Below are 19,941 nucleotides of genomic sequence, written 5' to 3' on the forward strand. Positions count from 1 at the left end.
AGATACCATCTTCATATATATTCTTCACTACTCCAACAAGATATGAAAGAGCATATATGAATTTGAAAGACTGGAAGTGAAGGACATGCAAATTAATCTTTGTTTTAGGCTATGAGACATACTCAGCTGGCCCAGTTGGTAGAGCATTATCCACAGAAAACAAATGGTTGGATTAGGGGTCTGCTTCACCACAAAGCTTTAATGTGTGACACAGTAGGCTAAAAATTTCATTGTGATAAGAACAAGACTTGAAAAATGTCTGTAACTGAATTTTAGCTGGAGATAAACTTACTTTTTTATTTATATTTATTAATTTTTGTAACTGTTTACCTATTATTTTGCCTGAGGATTATGTAAGTCATGGATAAGGGGTAAGTGAAGTGTCCACTGTGAAATATCTGTCTTGTAACTTATGCTGATAAATGCTGACATTGTTGCAGATTTGCGAGAAATAAGAGAGAGGGAGAAAGAAAAGGAAGAGGAGGAAAAGAGAAGAAAAAATAGAGATGACAGAGATAAACGAGGAAGAGACAGGTAAAGTATTCAACAACGTTTTGAATTTTTTTATTATTACTAGAAAAGAATGATTTAGTCTTTTAATTTTCCCACTTTCAGTACAGCCTCTTCTCTGTATTTTGTTGAGGTTCAGTATTTTTGAGGTTATTGGGTTTGGCTTATGGAGTAATTTTGTGGGGTAACTCATCTCTTAGAAAGGAAGTATTGATTGCACAAAAGTAAGCAGTAAATAATGTGTGGTGTTCATCCACGGACATCATGTAGCTACCTCTTCAAGGAGCTAGGCATTTTAAGGACACCATCTCAGTACATGTATTTGCTGAAGAAATTTGGTGTAAATAATCCATCAGAAATTGAGAAGAACATTGAGTATCATATCTGCAACACTAGAGGGGAAAAGTGATCTTTATGTCATTCAGATGATCAGTGGAACGTATAACTGACAGTACTTAGAATCTCATCCCCTAAAGGTAAGTACTGGCAAGCCGTTCTGTTTCTGTGTAATTTTATAGTTTTTTCCAGTGAATTTTCCTCTTCATACAACACATTAAGCAATTAAGTGCACATATTGAGGTATGAATATCGTAACACCTTCCTTCTCTTGTGATTTGGCATCTTCTGTTTTTGTAGAGCTATTTTATTTTAAACTTGTTGCTCCCAAAGTTTTATAGCTAAAAATATTTGGAGAAAGTCTTACAGTATTGTGTTAAGAGATAGCTGGTTGTAGCACAATTCCTGCTGATGATAGCATTTGAAAGAGAAAACAAGAGCAGAGCAAGACAAAAGGTTTCTGTAAACTTGCAAATTGGACACTGACAGGGTGTACAGAAAATGTGCTTTTTTTGGTTTGTTGGTTGAGGTGGTAATACCCCAGACCATTGAATGCAGCTTTCCTTTGCAGTAGCATCGAAACCCCATGTCTTGTCACTGGTCTCAGTTCTGTTTAGTAGGCCTTCTCATTCTGCAGTCTAACGGGAAAGAATGTTCAGAGAAGTGGTCATTAGTTAAGTTTTGTGGTTCTCTGAACGGTACTGGAACCCATTGAGTGCTGAACTTGTGGTATCTTAATTGCTTAGTAACATGCAAAACACACAGAAATCTGCAGAAAGTTATCTGACAACTGAAACTTCAGCTTTTTATGAATTTTTCTATATCAATTTGTTGCTCAGTACAGATGGACAGCCATTCTTGTCATCATCATGAACATTTGTCCTTCCATTCTTAAACAAATTATACCATTGACAACACCACATTCCCTGATCACATAGTTCACTTACACAGGACATATCTGACAATTAATTGAGATTTTTTGCCACTAAATACGACATTAAAGAAAGGATTTTTTATTTGGTGGGATTTTCAATTGGAACACTTATGTTCGATGGATGTACAGACAAACAAGAAACAATGTGGCTTTCTCTCTATTGCAGCACTAAGCACAATGACCTACTTCCCACACTGCATGAAAATGGAGACTGCTTCCTGGATAGTCCCTGTGAATGACCACAGAGTTGTTCATATGTGCTGCACATGATGAAAAGTTAAGACATGTTTCCACCTATGTTGATACTTCACAGAAAGCATCAAAGACTGAACATGGGAAGGAAAGTACAATGAACAATAAGTGAAAGAGTAACATATTAAAATCTGTCATTGTGGGTGAGGAGGATGGGGTATCGGCAATAGTGAGAATTGTAGTTACATTGCTTCTGCTGCGAATATAGAGGATAGGGGTTAGAGTGAGCTTCTAAGAGCACCGTGCTATGATAATTATGTCTATTGCTACAATCTGAATTATTTTATTCAGTGTAATTCTTCTGTTCTGCTCTCTGTTTTTTGTGTTGTTTCAGCCAGAAAGTCTCAGCAAATACCTCATGTTTGCTGACAAACTGTGGTCTTAAATACAGTATTTTCTGAGTAACTTCAGCTGTAGACAAGCCAAGAACAGAATGGGTTTATGGGCGACATGTGCTGCTGCTGAGTGACAGGTATAAATCGAAGCAGAAATCCAAAGTGCAATAACTTGTGAGAAGTTCAAGTGCAAATTCTTGATGCTTGCTGGTCCTTCACAGTGCAAGCAGTAATCAACATGAAAATTTTTAACAGCTATTATCAAACACAGTTGCTTCGGCTCATGTCTATATTGATGGATGACTTAGTTATGTCTATGACAGATGCCAAATGAGGTGGAGCAATGGTCAACAATTTCCCCATACACATTCAACATGTGTTAACAGGTGCAAAACAAAGAATAAATTCAGGAAGTATGTTGATCATTGGACACAGCTGACGAGTACAATCATTGGTTCACAGATGCTCAGGAGCAGAGACAAAAAGCCTCAACAATTTGTAAATGGTAAGAAATTTAGGATGTCCCACATGACATGGTTCAACATACTGAGTGAATAGGTAACAGGAGTGAACAGAACAATAGCCATCTATGCAGATAAAATCAGTACAGTTGAGCAATACAATAAGCCACAGTGAAGACTGGCATATGCACTCCCACACAAACAAGAGCAAATGTAAGGTTAAAGAGGAAACCTCAGGCTGAAAAATAAATGTCAGGGTCTTAAGCTTAAGGGGACCACACTGTGGTTCGGGTTGAAAAAAATTGATTTTTGCTTTTCATCATATTTCGATAGATTAAGATTTTATCTAAGTACTCTGAAAAGGATTTTGCAGAAAAAAATTTTTTTTGAGCATTTAAAGAGCACTTTTCTACCACGTGTGCTTATGTACCACGCCCACTTTTCTGTCACCCACTTTTCTGCATGTATTTTAGATCTTATATCCCCTACATTGCACGTTAGGGATCTTTTTTTTTTTTCTCCCTACTGCGTTGGCTAACGTTGGAATGCAACAGTCGGTATTCTTTTGTTTGTGCTGTTTGTAAACAACATGCTTTCAAACACGCGGCTAGTTTTGTTCAAGTATTTCGAGTAATTGTTATACTTACATTTGCCGTGCTTGTTTATGTGTGTTTTGTTGTGTTTATTGAAGATGAAGAAACGTAAAGGCATTTTCAAGAAACGACAATTTAGAGGAAACAAGTTTAGAAGGCTTTCTATACAAGATGTTATATCGCCTGGCAACAAGGTTTCTAATTGTAATTATTCAACAAATGCATCATCAAAGAAGCTCTCACCATTTCAAGAGAGTTACAATGAATTAACTGTAAGTGACAAGGGGTGCAGTAACATTATTATAAATTTGAGAATATTATCAGATATAATTTCTAAATTTGTACAATTTAGAGAGTGTGGTGAGTCACAGAGTGTGAAAATTTGTGAGAGTGCCAGTCGGAGAAAAGGCCTAGCAATTGCTCTGGATTTCATTTGCACTAAATGCTCAGCTGTGATTTCTGGATTTAATTTGCACTAAATGCTTGGCTGTGATTTCATTTATGAGTTCTTCAAAACCAGATGCTAGTGGCCCTTATGAAATCAATACTAGATTAGTTTATGCCTTATGATCCATTGGCAAGGGCATGGCTGCAGGGAGAACATTTGGGTCAGTGATGAACTTACATCAACCACCAAATAAATTTGAAAAACTGACTGCAATATTAGACAAAGCTGTGTATGAGGTCAGTGAGGAAAGCATGAAACTGGCTGCTAGGGAAGTAGTGGAAGAAAATTATGGTTGTTCGAATATTGCAGTTGCACTTGATAGAAGTTGGCAGAAAAGAGGACATACTTCTCTGAATGGAGTAGTGACTGTCACGAGTGTAGACACTGGTAAAGTGTTAGATGTGGAGATAATGTCTAAATATTGCAAATGTTGTAAAGTCAATGAACATAAAGATCACAACTGTGTGGCTAATTTTAGAGGAACAGGTGGTGATATGGAAGTTCATGGAGTACAACAAATATTTCATCGCTCCGTAGAAACAAGGGGCGTACGGTACACCAGATATTTGGGTGATGGTGACAGTAAGGCATACAACAATGTGGGGAACTCTAAGCCATATGGAGATGCCATTATTATCAAAATAGAATGTGTAAGCCATGTTCAAAAACGTTTGGGAACAAGGCTGAGAAAAATTAACTCTTGATATGAGAGGAAAAAAATTAGAAGATGGAAAATTGTTGACCGGACAGGGTTGGTTAACTAAAACTGAAATAGAAAACTTGCAGGTATACTTTGGGCAGGCAATTAGGAGAAATAAAGAAAATCTGGAGGCAATGAAGAGAGATGTTTGGGCCATATTCTTCCACGAGTCCTTTACTGATGATAAGCCATGTCATGGATTGTGTCCATCAGAAGAAAAATTCGTGGTGCAAATACAATAGAGCTCAGGCAACTGGAGAATATTATTCTCACCAGCATTCTCTTCCTGCTGTTATTACAGCAATTAAACCTATTTTCAGAGACTTGGCTCATCCTGACATTTTAAGGAAATGTCTGCATGGGCAGACACAGAACCCAAATGAATGTTTCAACAGCATAATGTGGAACCGCTTCCTAAAACTGTATTTGTAGGCATGCATACAATGAAACTAGGAGTTAATGATGCTGTTATTACATTCATTTGTGGTAATATTGGAAAGTGTTGGGTACTGAAAAAGCTGGGAATTAATCCTGGTGAAAATATGATCACTGAGCTGCAACATTGCGATAAAATGAAGATAGCCGATGCAGACAGGTCTGCATCTAATATGGCCAAGAACGCAAGACAAACATCCAGGAAGGTAAAAAAAGAAGCTGGAAGACCTGCTAGAGGCCAAAGAAGGGCAGTAGGACAGCTTTAATTAACTGTAGGTAACAAATTTCGAAAGATTTTTTCTTTAAAGTCAATTTTCCGCAAACTAAAATTTTCAGTACATATGCCCCATTATATCAGAAACTATCATAGATAAATGAATAAAATTTTCAGGCTCTGCATAACATAAAAAGCCATTTCTGGTACTACATTCATTAATATTCCCTCATTAGGAAGTTCACAAAAAATATTTTCTGCTGGAAAAAAATTAATATTTTTTGTTAATAAATTTAAAAAGTATTTCTTAAAAACTATAAAATGGATAAAGTAGATTTTAGTGCAGTTGACTCTATTATCATCATGTAACATACAGTAAAAATATTAAGGTCCTGCATCAAGTAGTTTTTTTCAGAAATGGGTCAAATACTTGCCTAAATTAACATGGATTAGATAGGCAGGGTGTGGTCCCCTTAAGGACACAACAAAGAAACGAGGGAACAATGAAAAAAATTCCGGATTTCTACTACATTTCAAAATACATGTACCCAAATACATGTTACTGGCATTCATTAGTGCAGGCAGGCAACATCAATGACGATGTAGCGCAAGTATCCTTTTGTTACAATATATTTATTTCTTCCTGAGTCATCTTTTCCTCATTCTCATCATGTTCATTAACCCTATACTTCAATACCTACATTCCTCCTGCAAACTTGCTCTTGCCATAGCCAAAGAACCATTCTTCATATCTTTCCTCCAGTCTTACATAACCTTTGGTTTTGCTCCCAAAGGCCTCATATTAAATGTACCCTTCTCTATTTGCAAAACACCCTTCCACCAGTCCCTCTTTAAATTCAAGAACCGAGCGAGGTGGCGCAGTGGTTAGACACTGGACTCGTATTCGGAAGGACGACGGTTCAATCCCGCGTCCGGCCATCCTGATTTAGGTTTTCCGTGATTTCCCTAAATCACTCCAGGCAAATGCCGGGATGGTTCCTCTGAAAGGGCACGGCCGACTTCCTTCCCCATCCTTCCCTAATCCGATGAGACCGATGACCACGCTGTCTGGTCTCCTTCCCCAAACCAACCAACCAACCAACCAAATTCAAGACTAAGCATACCTAAGCCTGTAAGCACCTTGTCCTTGACCAACACTTTTACACTGTCTTTGCTAACCACCACTGTCAACAGCTGTTTGGAATCCCCAACCCCTGGATGTGCCAGCACACTCAATATAAGGTCCATGAAATGAGCCACAAACTTGAACAATATGCCTCATACCACCTAAAGAAACTGTGCAGTCTGTTGAATATCTCAAAAATGGTGACCCCGCCTACACGCACAGGCACGTACTTACACACACACACACACACACACAATTTTCCTCTCACATCTTCCATCATTAGCACTGCACCAACTGTTCACCATCTTCCCAGCCAGCAAGACGTGCCTGGCTCCTTACTTGCCAACCCAATCCTGGCATATCTGCCCCCCCCCCCCTCCCCCACATCCCTAAGCACAATCATAACCCTAATGAAACTCCAACATCTCACAGCTACAGCCCTCATTCATTCCTTAATCTCTCATTCAGACCCATCGCTGATCTTGAGCCGAAGGGCTAACCTTCTGTTCCACATTCAATTTCAGTCAGTGTCCTAGATAAAGATTTCCTCTCATCCACCCGTAACATCAACTGGAAAAGACATTTCACCACACAAACCTAACCCACAATCAATGTAGTGCCCATTGAACCCTGTCCAGAACAGATCTAACCCAAATCCCAAAGGGACCCTCCTTCTCTCCCCCAAAACATTCTATCCAAGTATTCCAGGAATTCCTCACTTCTAGCACTGCTTCTCAGTTCTTCCTTGAGGGGAGGGGGGGGGGGGGGGGGGGAGGAGGGGGGACTGGAACACCAAATCTTATGCAAACTGTGTCTCGAACTACCCATGAACTGAAAGCAGACACACTATCATCGTTTTTCCTGCAGATAAAGTCTCCGCTACTTTTATACTTGACCATGAGATGTATGTTACAGAGTTGTATCGTCAGCCCTTGGGCACTTCGACATATAAAAGTGTTCCTCATGACTCCATTCCCTCCAACCAGACTGCAATACAGAAAGTCTGTAAAACTGTTGCCTCCTGACAAGGATTCACAGCTGCTTCACTAGAACTCCTTATCCTTTCTGATCTATGCATCCAAATTGTCTATAAATACGTCACAAAATACGCAAAACCAGCCATATCCAGCCACCCCATAGTAGATGACTGTAAAGCTCCCACAGAACAGATCTCAGGCCTGGTTGATCTTCATCTCCAACTCCCATATTACATAAAAGATACCAATCACTTCTTGGAATGTATCAAATTCATCACCCCCCCCCCCCCTTTCCCACCTGGACAATCTTTGTGACCTTGCTTTGCACTAACATCCCTTATCCTCACAGTCCTAGAACGCTACTCCTCCCAACAGCTTCCTGAAAATCTTTTGAAAACCTCATTTATTGTCACCTAACCAGCTTCCCCCTTCCCCATAACCACTTCTTCTTTGAGGGCCAGACCTACAAACAAACCGTGAAGACTTCTTTTGGATCAGCAGGTTCCTGTCATAAGTCCCCCTTTTCATGTGTTGCATGGAAGAGGCATTCTTCAATATGGAGAATTCCCCACCCCCCTCCCCACCCCCACCCCCTTAGCACAGATCCAGTAAGTTTAAAGATGTTGAGACGGCAACATCTGACCTGTGTGACAAACAAGGAGTTGGACGTCCTGTGACAGCAACCACTGAGTTTCACAAGCAAAATGTTGACAGATCGATTCAGGACGATTGTCATATCACTCAGAAAGAAATTGCAAGCACAGTCAGCATTTCACAAGAACGTGTGGATCACATTATTGCTTTGCTTGGCTATCGGAAGACCTGTGCATGATGGGTACCCCGGATGCTGACCCCTGAAATGAAAGCACACGGACTTGAAATTTGCCAGGAACTCCTCTCGCATTACAAGAATGAAGATGACGCCTTTCTCCATTCAGTTGTGACAGGAGACGAAACGTGGGTACACCATTATGACCCAGAGATGAAATGTCAGTCTATGGGATATCGACACAAAGACTCGCCCCAGAAAAAGAAATTCAAGACGTAGCCCTCAGCTGGAAAAATCATGGCCACAGTATTCTGGAATGCAGATGGTGTTATCCATGTTGATTTCCTCGATCGTGTAACAACAATAAATTCAGAGCGTTACATCACAACACTGCGAACTCTGAAATGATGGCTAACAAGGGTCCAAAAGGGAAAGGGAAATGTTTTCCTGCAGCATGACAATGCCAAACCACACACTTCGCGTGCCACCACAGCAGAACTTCAGAGACTGAATCTTACCACCACACGGCTTCCTCCATACAGTCCAGATTTAGAACCGTCTGACTGCCATCTGTTCCTGATAATGGAAGACGATTTGCAGGAACATCATTATACTTCTGATGAAGACATTGAGAGAACAGTGAGACTGTGGTTGCGGAAACAGAGTGTCGACTTCTTCCGTGACGGCTTCAAAAAACTTGTTCATTGTTGGCAGAAATGTATCCAATTGGCTGGTGATTATGTGGAAAAATGATTATTGGTAATTAGAGATCACATCCTAAGGATTATTTCTGCATTTTATTTATTAAAATATTCCCATCCAAACCCAATTAATGAAGGCAGAGGCATTACATTTCAGTCAATCCTCAAATTTCTGTAAACAACAAAAAATTAAATAAATGATTAATAAAATACTTCTGTTTTTGAATTACTGCTCCAGTTTCATTAAATAGCTGCTATTAGTCTCCTGTTGCTATTTTAATATATGCATAACCATGTTGATGTTTATCAAAGAATAACAGTTGCTACATATGAAGGAAGAACGACGACTGATACTGCTACATATGAGTTAGAATTGCTGTGATTTACCAGCATCGTCATTTTGCATGTGTGTGGAAGGAAAGTTGCTGGACTTTTCTTGAAATATGAGTTCTTGATATTTTATCTGTAAACAAACCTCTGTGTGGAACAAAATGCCTCTCTTGTAGCACCTGTGTTCATTATGTTCTCGCCCTTACTAATTGACTCTGCAACTAAACAAACTCTCTTTCATATGACCAAGTCTATCCTATCTGGTAACGGCACCAGACTGGTGAGCAACAGTTATGAATTCATATTTTATTTCATTTCCTTAGGATTTTCCTAGCAACTCTCTGTCTGTCATCTACATTTTCTACAAGTAGTTTTATGCATTTACTGTTGCAGTCCTGCCAGACAGGTCCATGGATCAGTCAATACAATTATGCATATATCCAGTAAGGTTGCTAGGTGCAGTGTGGAGTCATACATCTATCAGCACCAGTTCATGTTGGTAAACAACTTTGGCAGATTTAAGGACTGCCATGGAACACTTGCAATATTTGGCTGTTTTTTGGACACTGAGTTGGACTATGTTAATCACTGACATTGACATTTGGCTTACACATGGACATATCTATTTCCCTAATGTGGTGCTTTCTTCATTCTACCACATGTTGTGCCTTCTGCGAGTGAACTGATGGTGTGTGCCTGTGCAGAGAGAGTGGTTTGTATTGAAGTGCTTCCCAGTCAGTCAAACTTTATGTTCTCTAATGCTAACATACGACTTATTCAGAAAGTCTCTAGAGCTGCAGACAGCAAGCCGCAGACCCACGTGTCTTCTCCTTATGGCCCATGACTATTTTATAAATAAAGCGCTAATCATTTGGAGTCGTCATATTTTGATAGAAAAAGGCAAATGTGTTCCAGAGCTTAAAGATCTTCAGTGGTTAATAGAACTTGGATTTTTGACAGATTTAACTAATGAGTTAAATATGCTGAATATGAGGAAAAACAAATTAATATCTTACATGCACACAGATTTAAAGGCCTTCCAAACAGAAAACAAGCTCTTTGTGAAACATATTGATGAGAGAACGTTGGACCATTTCTCAAATTGTGAAAAACTGTCTAGGAAGCTGGGTAAATTTTCGTTAGAAAAATGATAAAATGAAATGCATTTTAATGCTGCTATAAAATCAGTTCAATGAGAGATGTTTGTGACTTCATGATGGTTTCTGGTAAACTGTAGGTTTTTGCAAACACTTAAATCATGTGATATTGAGGACATACTGAATAATGTACAAATTAATGTGATGGATATTCAGCCTGACACTCTAGAAAACTCGTTCTATGAAATCAGTGATCTTGTTAAACTTTATGGCAATTTGCCATCAAATTTTGAAGAATTGAAAAGGATTGCTTAGCAAAGAATTACAAGTTTTGGCAGGACATATTTACATTGGGGCAGGGGTTCTTTCAGACAAAGATATGGGGAGTAGGAGAAGATGGCCTAAATTTCTGTTGTTCTTTACTTATTAAACTTAACCTACCTCTTGCCATTTTATGTGTTTATGGATGGCAGCTATTAAGTTATTCACCAGATTAAGGAAAATGTTTGACAATGCATGTGTTTGAAACTGAGTTTTGTTCATTTTTTACAGGTATGATAATTCTGATGAGAGAAGATCAAAGCAGACGACTGGTTTTGCTGGACGCAGAGACAGTGATGAAGAAGAAGAGGAGAAGCCAACCACACCACGTGTGGGAGGTGTTGCCATTGCTCCTCCTCCCTCTCTTCAGGAACCAAGCCCAGCTCCTGCTGCACCTCCTGGGGCAGATGGACAGAAGCTACCACAAGTTTCTGGTGAAAAATATGGATTGTCATTTGGAGGTTCTGTTGCAGCCAAAATTATGGCCAAATATGGTTTCAAAGTAAGCAGTCATGTAAAATTAGTTTGAGGTATATTGTATTATACTCTGGTTACTGTTTGAAACTCTCAAAATGAGAATCGTAGGCAATGGATGCTGCATAAGTATACAGCCCTTTCCATTTTGCATTTTATGTATACAGTCACACACACACACACACACACACACACACACACACACACACACACACAATAGCACATGCGCGAAGTCACACATAAGAATCATAATGACCTTGTGATGCCATTGGAATGCCTTGTTGCAATTACACACACACACACACACACACACACACACACACACACACACACAATAGCACATGCGCGAAGTCACACATAAGAATCATAATGACCTTGTGATGCCATTGGAATGCCTTGTTGCAATTATGTTAATGTTGAATCAGCTACAAATGCCAATCTCTGTACTACAGTGGAAAGAACTCTGGGTGCAGTCCAATTTGTACCCACCACAACCCTGCCACAAACCAGATTGAAAAAGATAAGTGGTGTTTTCCCTTGCTGGATATAATAGGGTGTATAATCCCTGGAATAACTGGGAAGTCTGGGAAAAACCCAGAATTTTTTCATCCAGGATAAACTCAGGAAAAACCTGCGAATTTTTCATTATTTTAATTTTCAGTCAGATTTTTTTAATTTAGACTGGTAAGAACAGAATAACAAAGAATTCTACTTTTGCCTGCTACTGCAAAATGATACTGCAGCAATTAAACATAAATGAGAGAATAACACCTAAATAAAATTTTAGTTGCAAAGAAAATGTGTTATTTACAATAACAAAACAGTGCACACACAAGCATCTACCAGCAACAAAATGTTTCAAAGATTGTGCAGTACTTCATGGCAACAAACTGCTTTCACTGTGTTTTTCTCGTGGACCTCGTTTCAATGAGCGTAATGTCACAACAGTTTGTATTCTAACAGGTCACGGTAAAATACTGGTAATCGTGGTTTGAGAAATGTTACTTTCAAATTAACTTTCCTTTTATGCAAGATGAATTATTTACATGTGAGAATGTGCAGTGAATTTCTGAAATCACAGAGTGTTAGACTCTCATTCAAAACTTAATGCTGAGGGCCAGTCACTAGAAAAGTGTTCATTCCAGAAGAGCAATCTTTTATGTCATTGTTTAATATTTTACTGGCACATTTGTGTGTGATGTATCTTAAAAAGTAAAACACGCTAAAAAAGACCACGTTTCAAGATTAGTTTTTCATATTTATTTTAGTTCTTTCATGGATTACAAATTTTGCAATAGTAATGGCAAAAATATAATTATTCTTTAAAAAAAAAAAAAAAAAAAGTGAGACGTGACTTCTTGAGAAATTGGACATTAATTTATTTCTATATGGAACAGTTGAAGTGCTTGATGGAACATGCGTTCATCCAAGTAACCCATGAAATGTTCAGTGCACAACAATGAAATTTATAATTGTGCTTGTCAGAAATATTCAGCTGCTACAATTTAAGCTGTGTTCTTAGGACCCTGCCTAAATGCACCCTCAGGGGGAAAAATTTTTGACGACCAATGTTGTGTGCGAAAAGCATAGCTTTTCTTGTATCTATGGTCTATATATATTAATTTAAACCATTAACTTCTCCTATTTGTGTGTTTGTGCTACTTGAGAGTGATGTTGCTACTGACTTACTGCATCATGTGTCTTATGCTCTGAATATCTGCTGTCATTGGCTGCAAGATAACGTGACTTGAACTATGACTTGCTGACAAAAGTGCATCACAATCTTGATTTCATTGCTTCAGAAGGGCCATGCTGTATTTCGTGGAAGTCCTGTCGCTGTATTTGGTAGGGTTCCTGTATATACTTCCGCAATTCAAAAACGTGCAATGTAGATGTTGCCATGCATCAAAGATCTTTCCAAAACACATTGTTTTTTTGTTGAGTTTCATTTCTATAGCACCAGGAAGTTCCATACGGTTATATAAAACCTTCACCATTTGAGGGATTGACAAGTTTTACAGCTTTGAGGGAAAGTATATTGTCACTTAGCACAGAAAAAATGTATGGTGTATTTTCACTTGGAAAAAAGTGTCTTTTTAACCAGACATTCTGGGGGAAATCTTTTTTTCTCCATACACACCCAGTATAAACAAGTGGCCACAAAGCACATTTCAGCTGTGTATCTATATGGAGTGTGTTGCACATCCCTGTATACACGTTAAAGTATGTTGCATGAAGCTGGGAATTGAACATAACTTAAAAAGGCCTGGAACAGCAGGCACAAAAATTTCTATGGTAGTTATAGTGCAAATGGACACAAAAGCAAGGCTAGGGCTAGGAACCTGTTGAGGAACTTTGGTTCAAATTTAGGATAGCTGACCAAGCACTGGATAGATGTGCGCCTGGTAGAACAGTTTGTGGTGGTAGAGCTCTCCATGGCATACAGTCTCTGGAAAACAAAAAATTCTAATGAAACAGTAGCTGATATGTTTTTCAGGTTTGCAGCAAGATCCTAAAAATCAAACTGATATAATGTTTTAGCATTCATACTGTGCTCCTTTGTGAAACAGTGCTCAGTCAGTACAGACTTTTCTTGTTGTTGAGGTTTTCTGTGGTGACAGTGTTCTGTACACCTATCATAGGCCATAAGCTTTCTCACTTGAAAAAGAAATCTGTCCATGCCAGGCTCATTTAGTCCCAAATCATCCTTAACAGAGCCTAATATCTCACTGATCTTGGGTAGTTGACAAAACAAAGTCATCTTAAAATTCTCCCACTTTTGGGGGACACACACTCAGTATAAGTAAGGAAGGCAACTATATAATGAAAAGGATAGTTGCTACTCACCATACAGCAGAGATGCTGAATCTCAGGGGAAAAAAGAAAAAAAAAAAGAAAAAAGAAAATCATCATGCAATAACCTTTCGGCGAACAAGGCCTTTGTCAAAAAGACTCTCTCTCTCACGGAAATGCAATTCACACTACATGAGCACAGTCTCTGGCAGCTGAAGCGAGGCTGCCATGCCTATCTGCGACTCACTACCTCTGCTATATGGTGAGTAGCAACTGTCGTTTCCATAATATTCTTACATTCCATCCTGGATATTCCATTGTTTAAAGAAAGCAACTGTTCTACATCCATTTTCCTGTACTTTTAGTGATGGTCCAAATGTCATAATGTGCAAATCCACTAATCAGAGTAGGCATTATGTTTGAAGATAGACTTTAGGTGTTCAGTTTTTCTCTATTTCAGCGAATATGTGTTGCACACTGGCCATGGTACACAGTACAACTGCATACAGTGTCTGGCAGTGAGCCGGAGCAGAGTCAATAGGCAGCATTCACGTTGTTATCGTCGTCGCCGACAATTGCTTGTTTACAAAACACTTGTAAATGTGGACGGCACTCTTGGTGCTTCGACATCTTCCGCGAAGGGCAAAAAGAACGAAGTCAGGGGAGTAGGTAAAACTGCTCAGTTTGTTCTTATTAATGGACCTACTTTGTTTTGTGGCGCGAGGTTAAATTTTTCTTTAATGAAAGTTTCTTCTTCTTCCAGTTTGGGTAACGGATGGATAACCGTTGCTTTCGTTGCATGTAACAGTGCAGGTAGACCTGGTTTGGAGTCATTTGAAACTCGTGAAATTTTGGCTTACCGTACTATACCTGTATCTGAGATTATTATTTCTGGTGAGGGTTCCTACCTTATGCCACATAAGTTTGTCCATAAGCAGAGTTCAATGCACAGCAGTTGTTCATTAGCCCAAAGGTTAATCTGTAAGCAGTTTCTCATAGATTAATATGCAAGCGGAGTCCACATCACAAAGAAGTAAATGAGTGTGCAGGAAACTTGAGAAAGATGGAGCATGGTGAGTACCAAACATGGAGTGCCTGTAGCTGATTCTGGCAAGCCTTGTATATAGCCCTGTACTAGCCAAACTGCTCAGGTCATATGGTGTCACTAGCATGGCATGTGAATATCGGCTGTGTTCTGATAGTACAGCAACTATTGCCAGCTTGGAGTCACCCTTCATATTGTCATCAGCAACTTTTGTAATCAGCTCTGTGTTTATGCCTGCTGACTGTACACCTGCTTTGGTGATGCCCTCTTCGTTGTTGTGATCCATCTCTGGAGCTAGTTCCATATTTATGTTTTCTGTTTCCAGCAGTGATACAAGGAATATCTTCTGGCAAGTTGTCAGCATTGAAGATGGCAGTGAGACGCCTGTGAAGTTCAGATTATTCCGAAAAGCACAGGAAGGTGGATGTAAACAGTTAATTTCCTTCCTTGTGCTTGGAGTGTGTCCTCTAAAATTGGGAGAATTTTGAAGAGATCTAACATCAGCACTTCATTCCATCTACTTGTTAAGACCAGAGCAATGGATGGCTGGACGACGTTGGACAAAGGAAGCCTGTCAGATACAAAATTCCATGTTCTGGGAGAAAAGCTTGATGTAGGCCATGCAGTTCGTATGGTCCATGATAGATGCACAGAACACTGTTGCCACACAAGATTTCAACAAAACAGGAAACCTATACTACTTGAGCACTGTTCAATTGAGGGTCACTGTAGGAAATGTGCTGACACATTAGTAGCTGCTGTTGCATCAGTGGTATTGGGGTAGTGTCCTTAAGGAAACAGTAGGGATTACATTAAGAGGTAATCTCATTAACTGAGACCATGAGTTTCCTTTAAGCAAAAGTGGAACCATCCCATTTAACAGGTATTACATCAAAAGCAGATCTGGCAGTTGTCTCAATTGTTATATATCTCCCCTCCCATCATTCATCACAAGTGGCACTGCATGTGCACTCTGCGAGGGAAGAGCACTGGCAGCTTCTGGTGCACACACAGTGGGCAATGGATCTGGCTTTTCAGCAGTTCAGCATTGCATCTGAGGTTGACTGCCCAGTTGAATGCCAAAATAGTATGTCAGTTTGCTTTTTTAGGGTCTGGCTGCAAATCTGACAAACATACAACAAGCTGCTATACCAGAAAAGCTTCTGTGGTCAAAACAATTCTGCACAGTAAATGGAAAACAAGGCACAGAGCTGTAGATAGAAATATGTTAAATGAAATATGTATTCCTGTCAAAAGGTTGACCATTGTGCCAGGATCTTAATGGAAGACGTACCAAACCCCAAGAAATTCTGGACTATTTAAAATCTGTCAGTGGTTCCAAAATTAGTGTCCAGACACACATGAAGGATACAGGAACTAAAATTGGGGGCAGTAAAGATGAGAGATATTGATATTACTGTCAGTGGCATTGAGATAACAGCAGAAGTTAATAAAGCTGAAAAAGACTCAATTCCTGGTGGAATCCTTATTTCATTTTATACAGAATTTGCAGCTAAGTTAAACGCTCTTATAACTATAATATGCGATTGATCCATCTAACAAAAACTGCATCCTGTATTTGGAAAAAAGCACAGGTCACACCCGTCTCCAAGAAGGTTAGCAGATGTGATCCATAAGACTAATATTGACATTCATTTATTGTAGAATCTTAGAACACATTCTAAGCACAATCATAATGAGGTATTTTGATCAGAACAGTCTCCTGTATTCCAATCAAGTGAGATTCTGGTCTTGCAACACACTTTTCTGACATGACATCTTGAAAGCCAAGTTCAGTATCTTCACAGGCATGACAACACTGCTAAACAACAGTGTTCACACAAGGTACGGTACAGGCACACGGTGGGTTGACAACAAGCTAGGGACCAGCACCCCAGCAGAGGAATAAAATCTGCACGCGAGTCAATCTATGGGAAGCAGAAAGTCCTGAAACTGCTTAGAGCTGTGTTCAGGCATAAGAATAGCATGTGGCAGGCATGGGTGGCTGATGACTGAATACACAGAAATGGCATGATGCGTAACACGATGTCCACGACAGTTGAACTCGATGTTAGAACTGCCCCACCCAGCTTACTGCCGCTAACTTGTAAACAATTTGATCGGTGGTCTTCCCATACGATGCGTCACGTGTCCCCCATGTCAGCTCATCTGCCTCTTATTGCTACGTCTGCTGGCAGGGATACTAAATCCCTTTCCTTGAGAAGGCCACATAAGGCCTAAAATTACCAGGGTTGGGCCATAAACTCAAGCACTAAACCGGAGAGAGCGTTGGAGACCCCAATAACGTACCGACCTCTGAAGGAAACAATGCCAACAATGATGGCTCCACTGCCAACAATGATGGCTCCACAAGAGGTGTGAAAAGGTGCAGAGGCTGAGGCTGCAGCTTGTCCACTGGCAGTGGTTGGAGTCAGTCCACATCTCCCGGCTAAAGGGGAGAGGAGGCAAGGGGTGTGGTGGAGGGCAGGTCAGAATCCATGGACTCCGCATTGGTAAACAAGGGATGAAGCGTCACCAGGGTTGAAGGTTGCAGGTGAAGCGGAGAATTGCCGAGGGTGAAGGGGGACCACAACGTGGAAGCACGACACAGCAAGTGGGAACCTGCCATTGGAACAATGTTGCAAGAGCCCCTGCCAGGTGACTGGGAGAGTGTAGCAGTGATGGCCCAACAGCCTTGATGGGTTACTGCTCCCAACTGATGTCCACCACAAACAACTGCTGATCTTTATGGCCGATCATGACTTCAGCAGCCACCCTTGCTGCCTGCTAAAAGTTCAGGCCCAAATGGCAGTCTCAGGAGGAAAATGCAGTGGGGCCACAGTGGACCGAGGTATGTGACTCGGGTTGCAACAAATCTAGGAGACCCCATGGGTGGTGCCCATGCAACCATTTCACTGCATTGCACCTCTTGAATAGTGTCATTGAGTTCATAGCCAGAAAACTTGACAACACATTGTCGTGGGAAGAGGCAGAAATGGACTTCTTCATTTGGGTCTTGAACGTACACATTAAGCACTCCACCTCCAAGTTAGAAGCCGAGTGAAACAGGACAGTCCTCAAATGCTGGATGCAATTTCAAATGCAAAACTCTTCAGACTCCTGTGACACAAACTGCCAGCCATTAGCAGACATGAGGGTCATGGGAGATCCCTCAGTAGCAATACTGACCAATAACACTCAAACAATAGCAGTCTATAGTGTGGAGAACAACTTGGGGCCGTTCTGGGAATTGTACAAGGCATTGACCAACAACAACAACCTCATGCTGCCCAAAAACCAAACAGCGGAATCGACATGGGTGTGTGGTTCAGGATTGGCCAAGGGGAAATCTGGCTTGGCAGTGCAGCCTAGTTCTGCTCGCAGGCCCTATAAGCCCACACTTGATGTTTGATGTCACAGTTGATCGCTGGCAAGTATATACGATGTTACGCTAAAGCCTTCATACCGCAGTGCGAAGCATGCAGTAGCTGGAGTATGCAAGGATGCAATGCTGAGGGAATGACCACCCAACAGCTTTGCTCCTCTGTGCCAAGCAGAAGGACCAGCTGGGCATCGTGCACTCACTCATGTAGGAGACCTGACCTGGAAACCCAATCGGATAGCCGTAATGGTTTTTCAGAACAGTGGATCATCCGCTGTGGCGAGTCACAACCTCTCTTGCTGTAATGGAAAATCCAACAAGGTTTGCTACCAGCTATCATCCAAGATGAACACTAGAGCCTCCTGCTGATCGAACTCTGGAATAAGCCCCACCAGAAGCCGCAGAAGCGCATCCGCATTTGTGGTCTGAGAGATGAATCAGTAACATACATCATAAGAATAATTACTGAGAAAAAGTGCCTATCTCTGCAACTGGTGGGCAGTACTGTCTGGCAGCTCAGAACAAGAACTGATAAGGAAATCAGTGGCATGTGGTTGGTGACCAGTTGGAACTTCGCCCCCTACAAGTAAATGTGAAACTTGTGAATTCCAAAAATGATAGCTAATGCCTCCTTTTTCATCTGAGAATAATTAAGCTGGTCTGTGGAAAAGTCTTTGATGTGTGAGTGATGTGCTGCTCAGTGCCATCTCATTTCTGAAGGGACAGAGTTGCGCCAATGCCATACTAGGATGTAACAGTCCAGGGTTAAAGGTTTACCCAGTGTGAAAGAAGCCAAACAGGGAGAAAAGCACAAATACTGCTTGAGGGACTGAAAAGTCTTGACACTCCACAGACCAGAGAAACTCAGTGCCCTTTTAGAGAAAGCGATTAAGAGGATGGCAGATGTGAATGGTCTGGGGAATCAACTTAACATAATATGAACTCGTGCATAAAAAATACCGGAGCACTTTCAGGTTCTGGGACACTGGCATGTTGCTGATGGCTTTGACATCGTCATCCATAGGGATGAGGCCACCTTTGCTCAGCAGATGTCCCAAAAAATGCATCCTTGTGGAGGAAAAAACTGCACTTTTTCAGCTTGGAACAGAGGCCATTCTCCAGAAGGCACTGGATAACTGACTTTAGGTTTGGTAAATGCTTCTCTTGTGTAGAACCTGTCAGCCAGATGTCATCAAAATAGTTTACATGACAGGGAGTGTCCTGAATCAACTGTTTCAAATATCATTGATAAATTCCTGGCACAGAGGAGATCCCAAAATGCAAGCAGTTGAACTGGTAGAGCATGAAGGGTGTGTTGAGTACCAAGAAATTTAAAGAAACTGTACCTACAGCATCTGCAAGTATGCAGCACGCAAGTTGATCCGAGAAAAATACCCCCCCCCCCCCCCCCCCCCCCCAGCTGTGCGCTGTGCAAGTCAATCTGCGAGAAGCAGAAAGTCCGAAACCGTGCTCAAGGATAAACGCATCAGGCGGCATGTGTGGGTGGCTGATGACAGAATGCACAGAAATGACACGAGCACGAGACATAAGGCGGGGCCTGCGGTAGTTGAACTTAGCATTAGAACTGCCCTGCCTGGCATACTACCACTGACAGTTAAACACTTCTATCAGATGATCTGCCCATAGAATGTGTCTTGTGTGCCCCCATGGCAGCTGTCTGCATTATTCCACGGCAATAGCTATCCGA

General features: G+C 40.8%; 1 protein-coding gene across 2 annotated transcripts in view; it reads left to right on the plus strand.

Moving 5' to 3' along the window:
• Positions 1-19,941, plus strand: part of LOC126481311 (splicing factor 45) — a 93,271-nt gene that overhangs the window by 14,598 nt on the left and 58,732 nt on the right. For both annotated transcript variants that reach the window (XM_050104969.1, XM_050104968.1), the window contains 2 exons: positions 441-534; positions 10,771-11,041. In XM_050104969.1, coding sequence (XP_049960926.1) covers positions 441-534; positions 10,771-11,041 — 365 coding nt within the window. The remainder of the gene's footprint in view (positions 1-440; positions 535-10,770; positions 11,042-19,941) is intronic.

This window comes from Schistocerca serialis, chromosome 5 (assembly GCF_023864345.2).
Source record: "Schistocerca serialis cubense isolate TAMUIC-IGC-003099 chromosome 5, iqSchSeri2.2, whole genome shotgun sequence".
NCBI lineage: Eukaryota > Metazoa > Arthropoda > Insecta > Orthoptera > Acrididae > Schistocerca > Schistocerca serialis.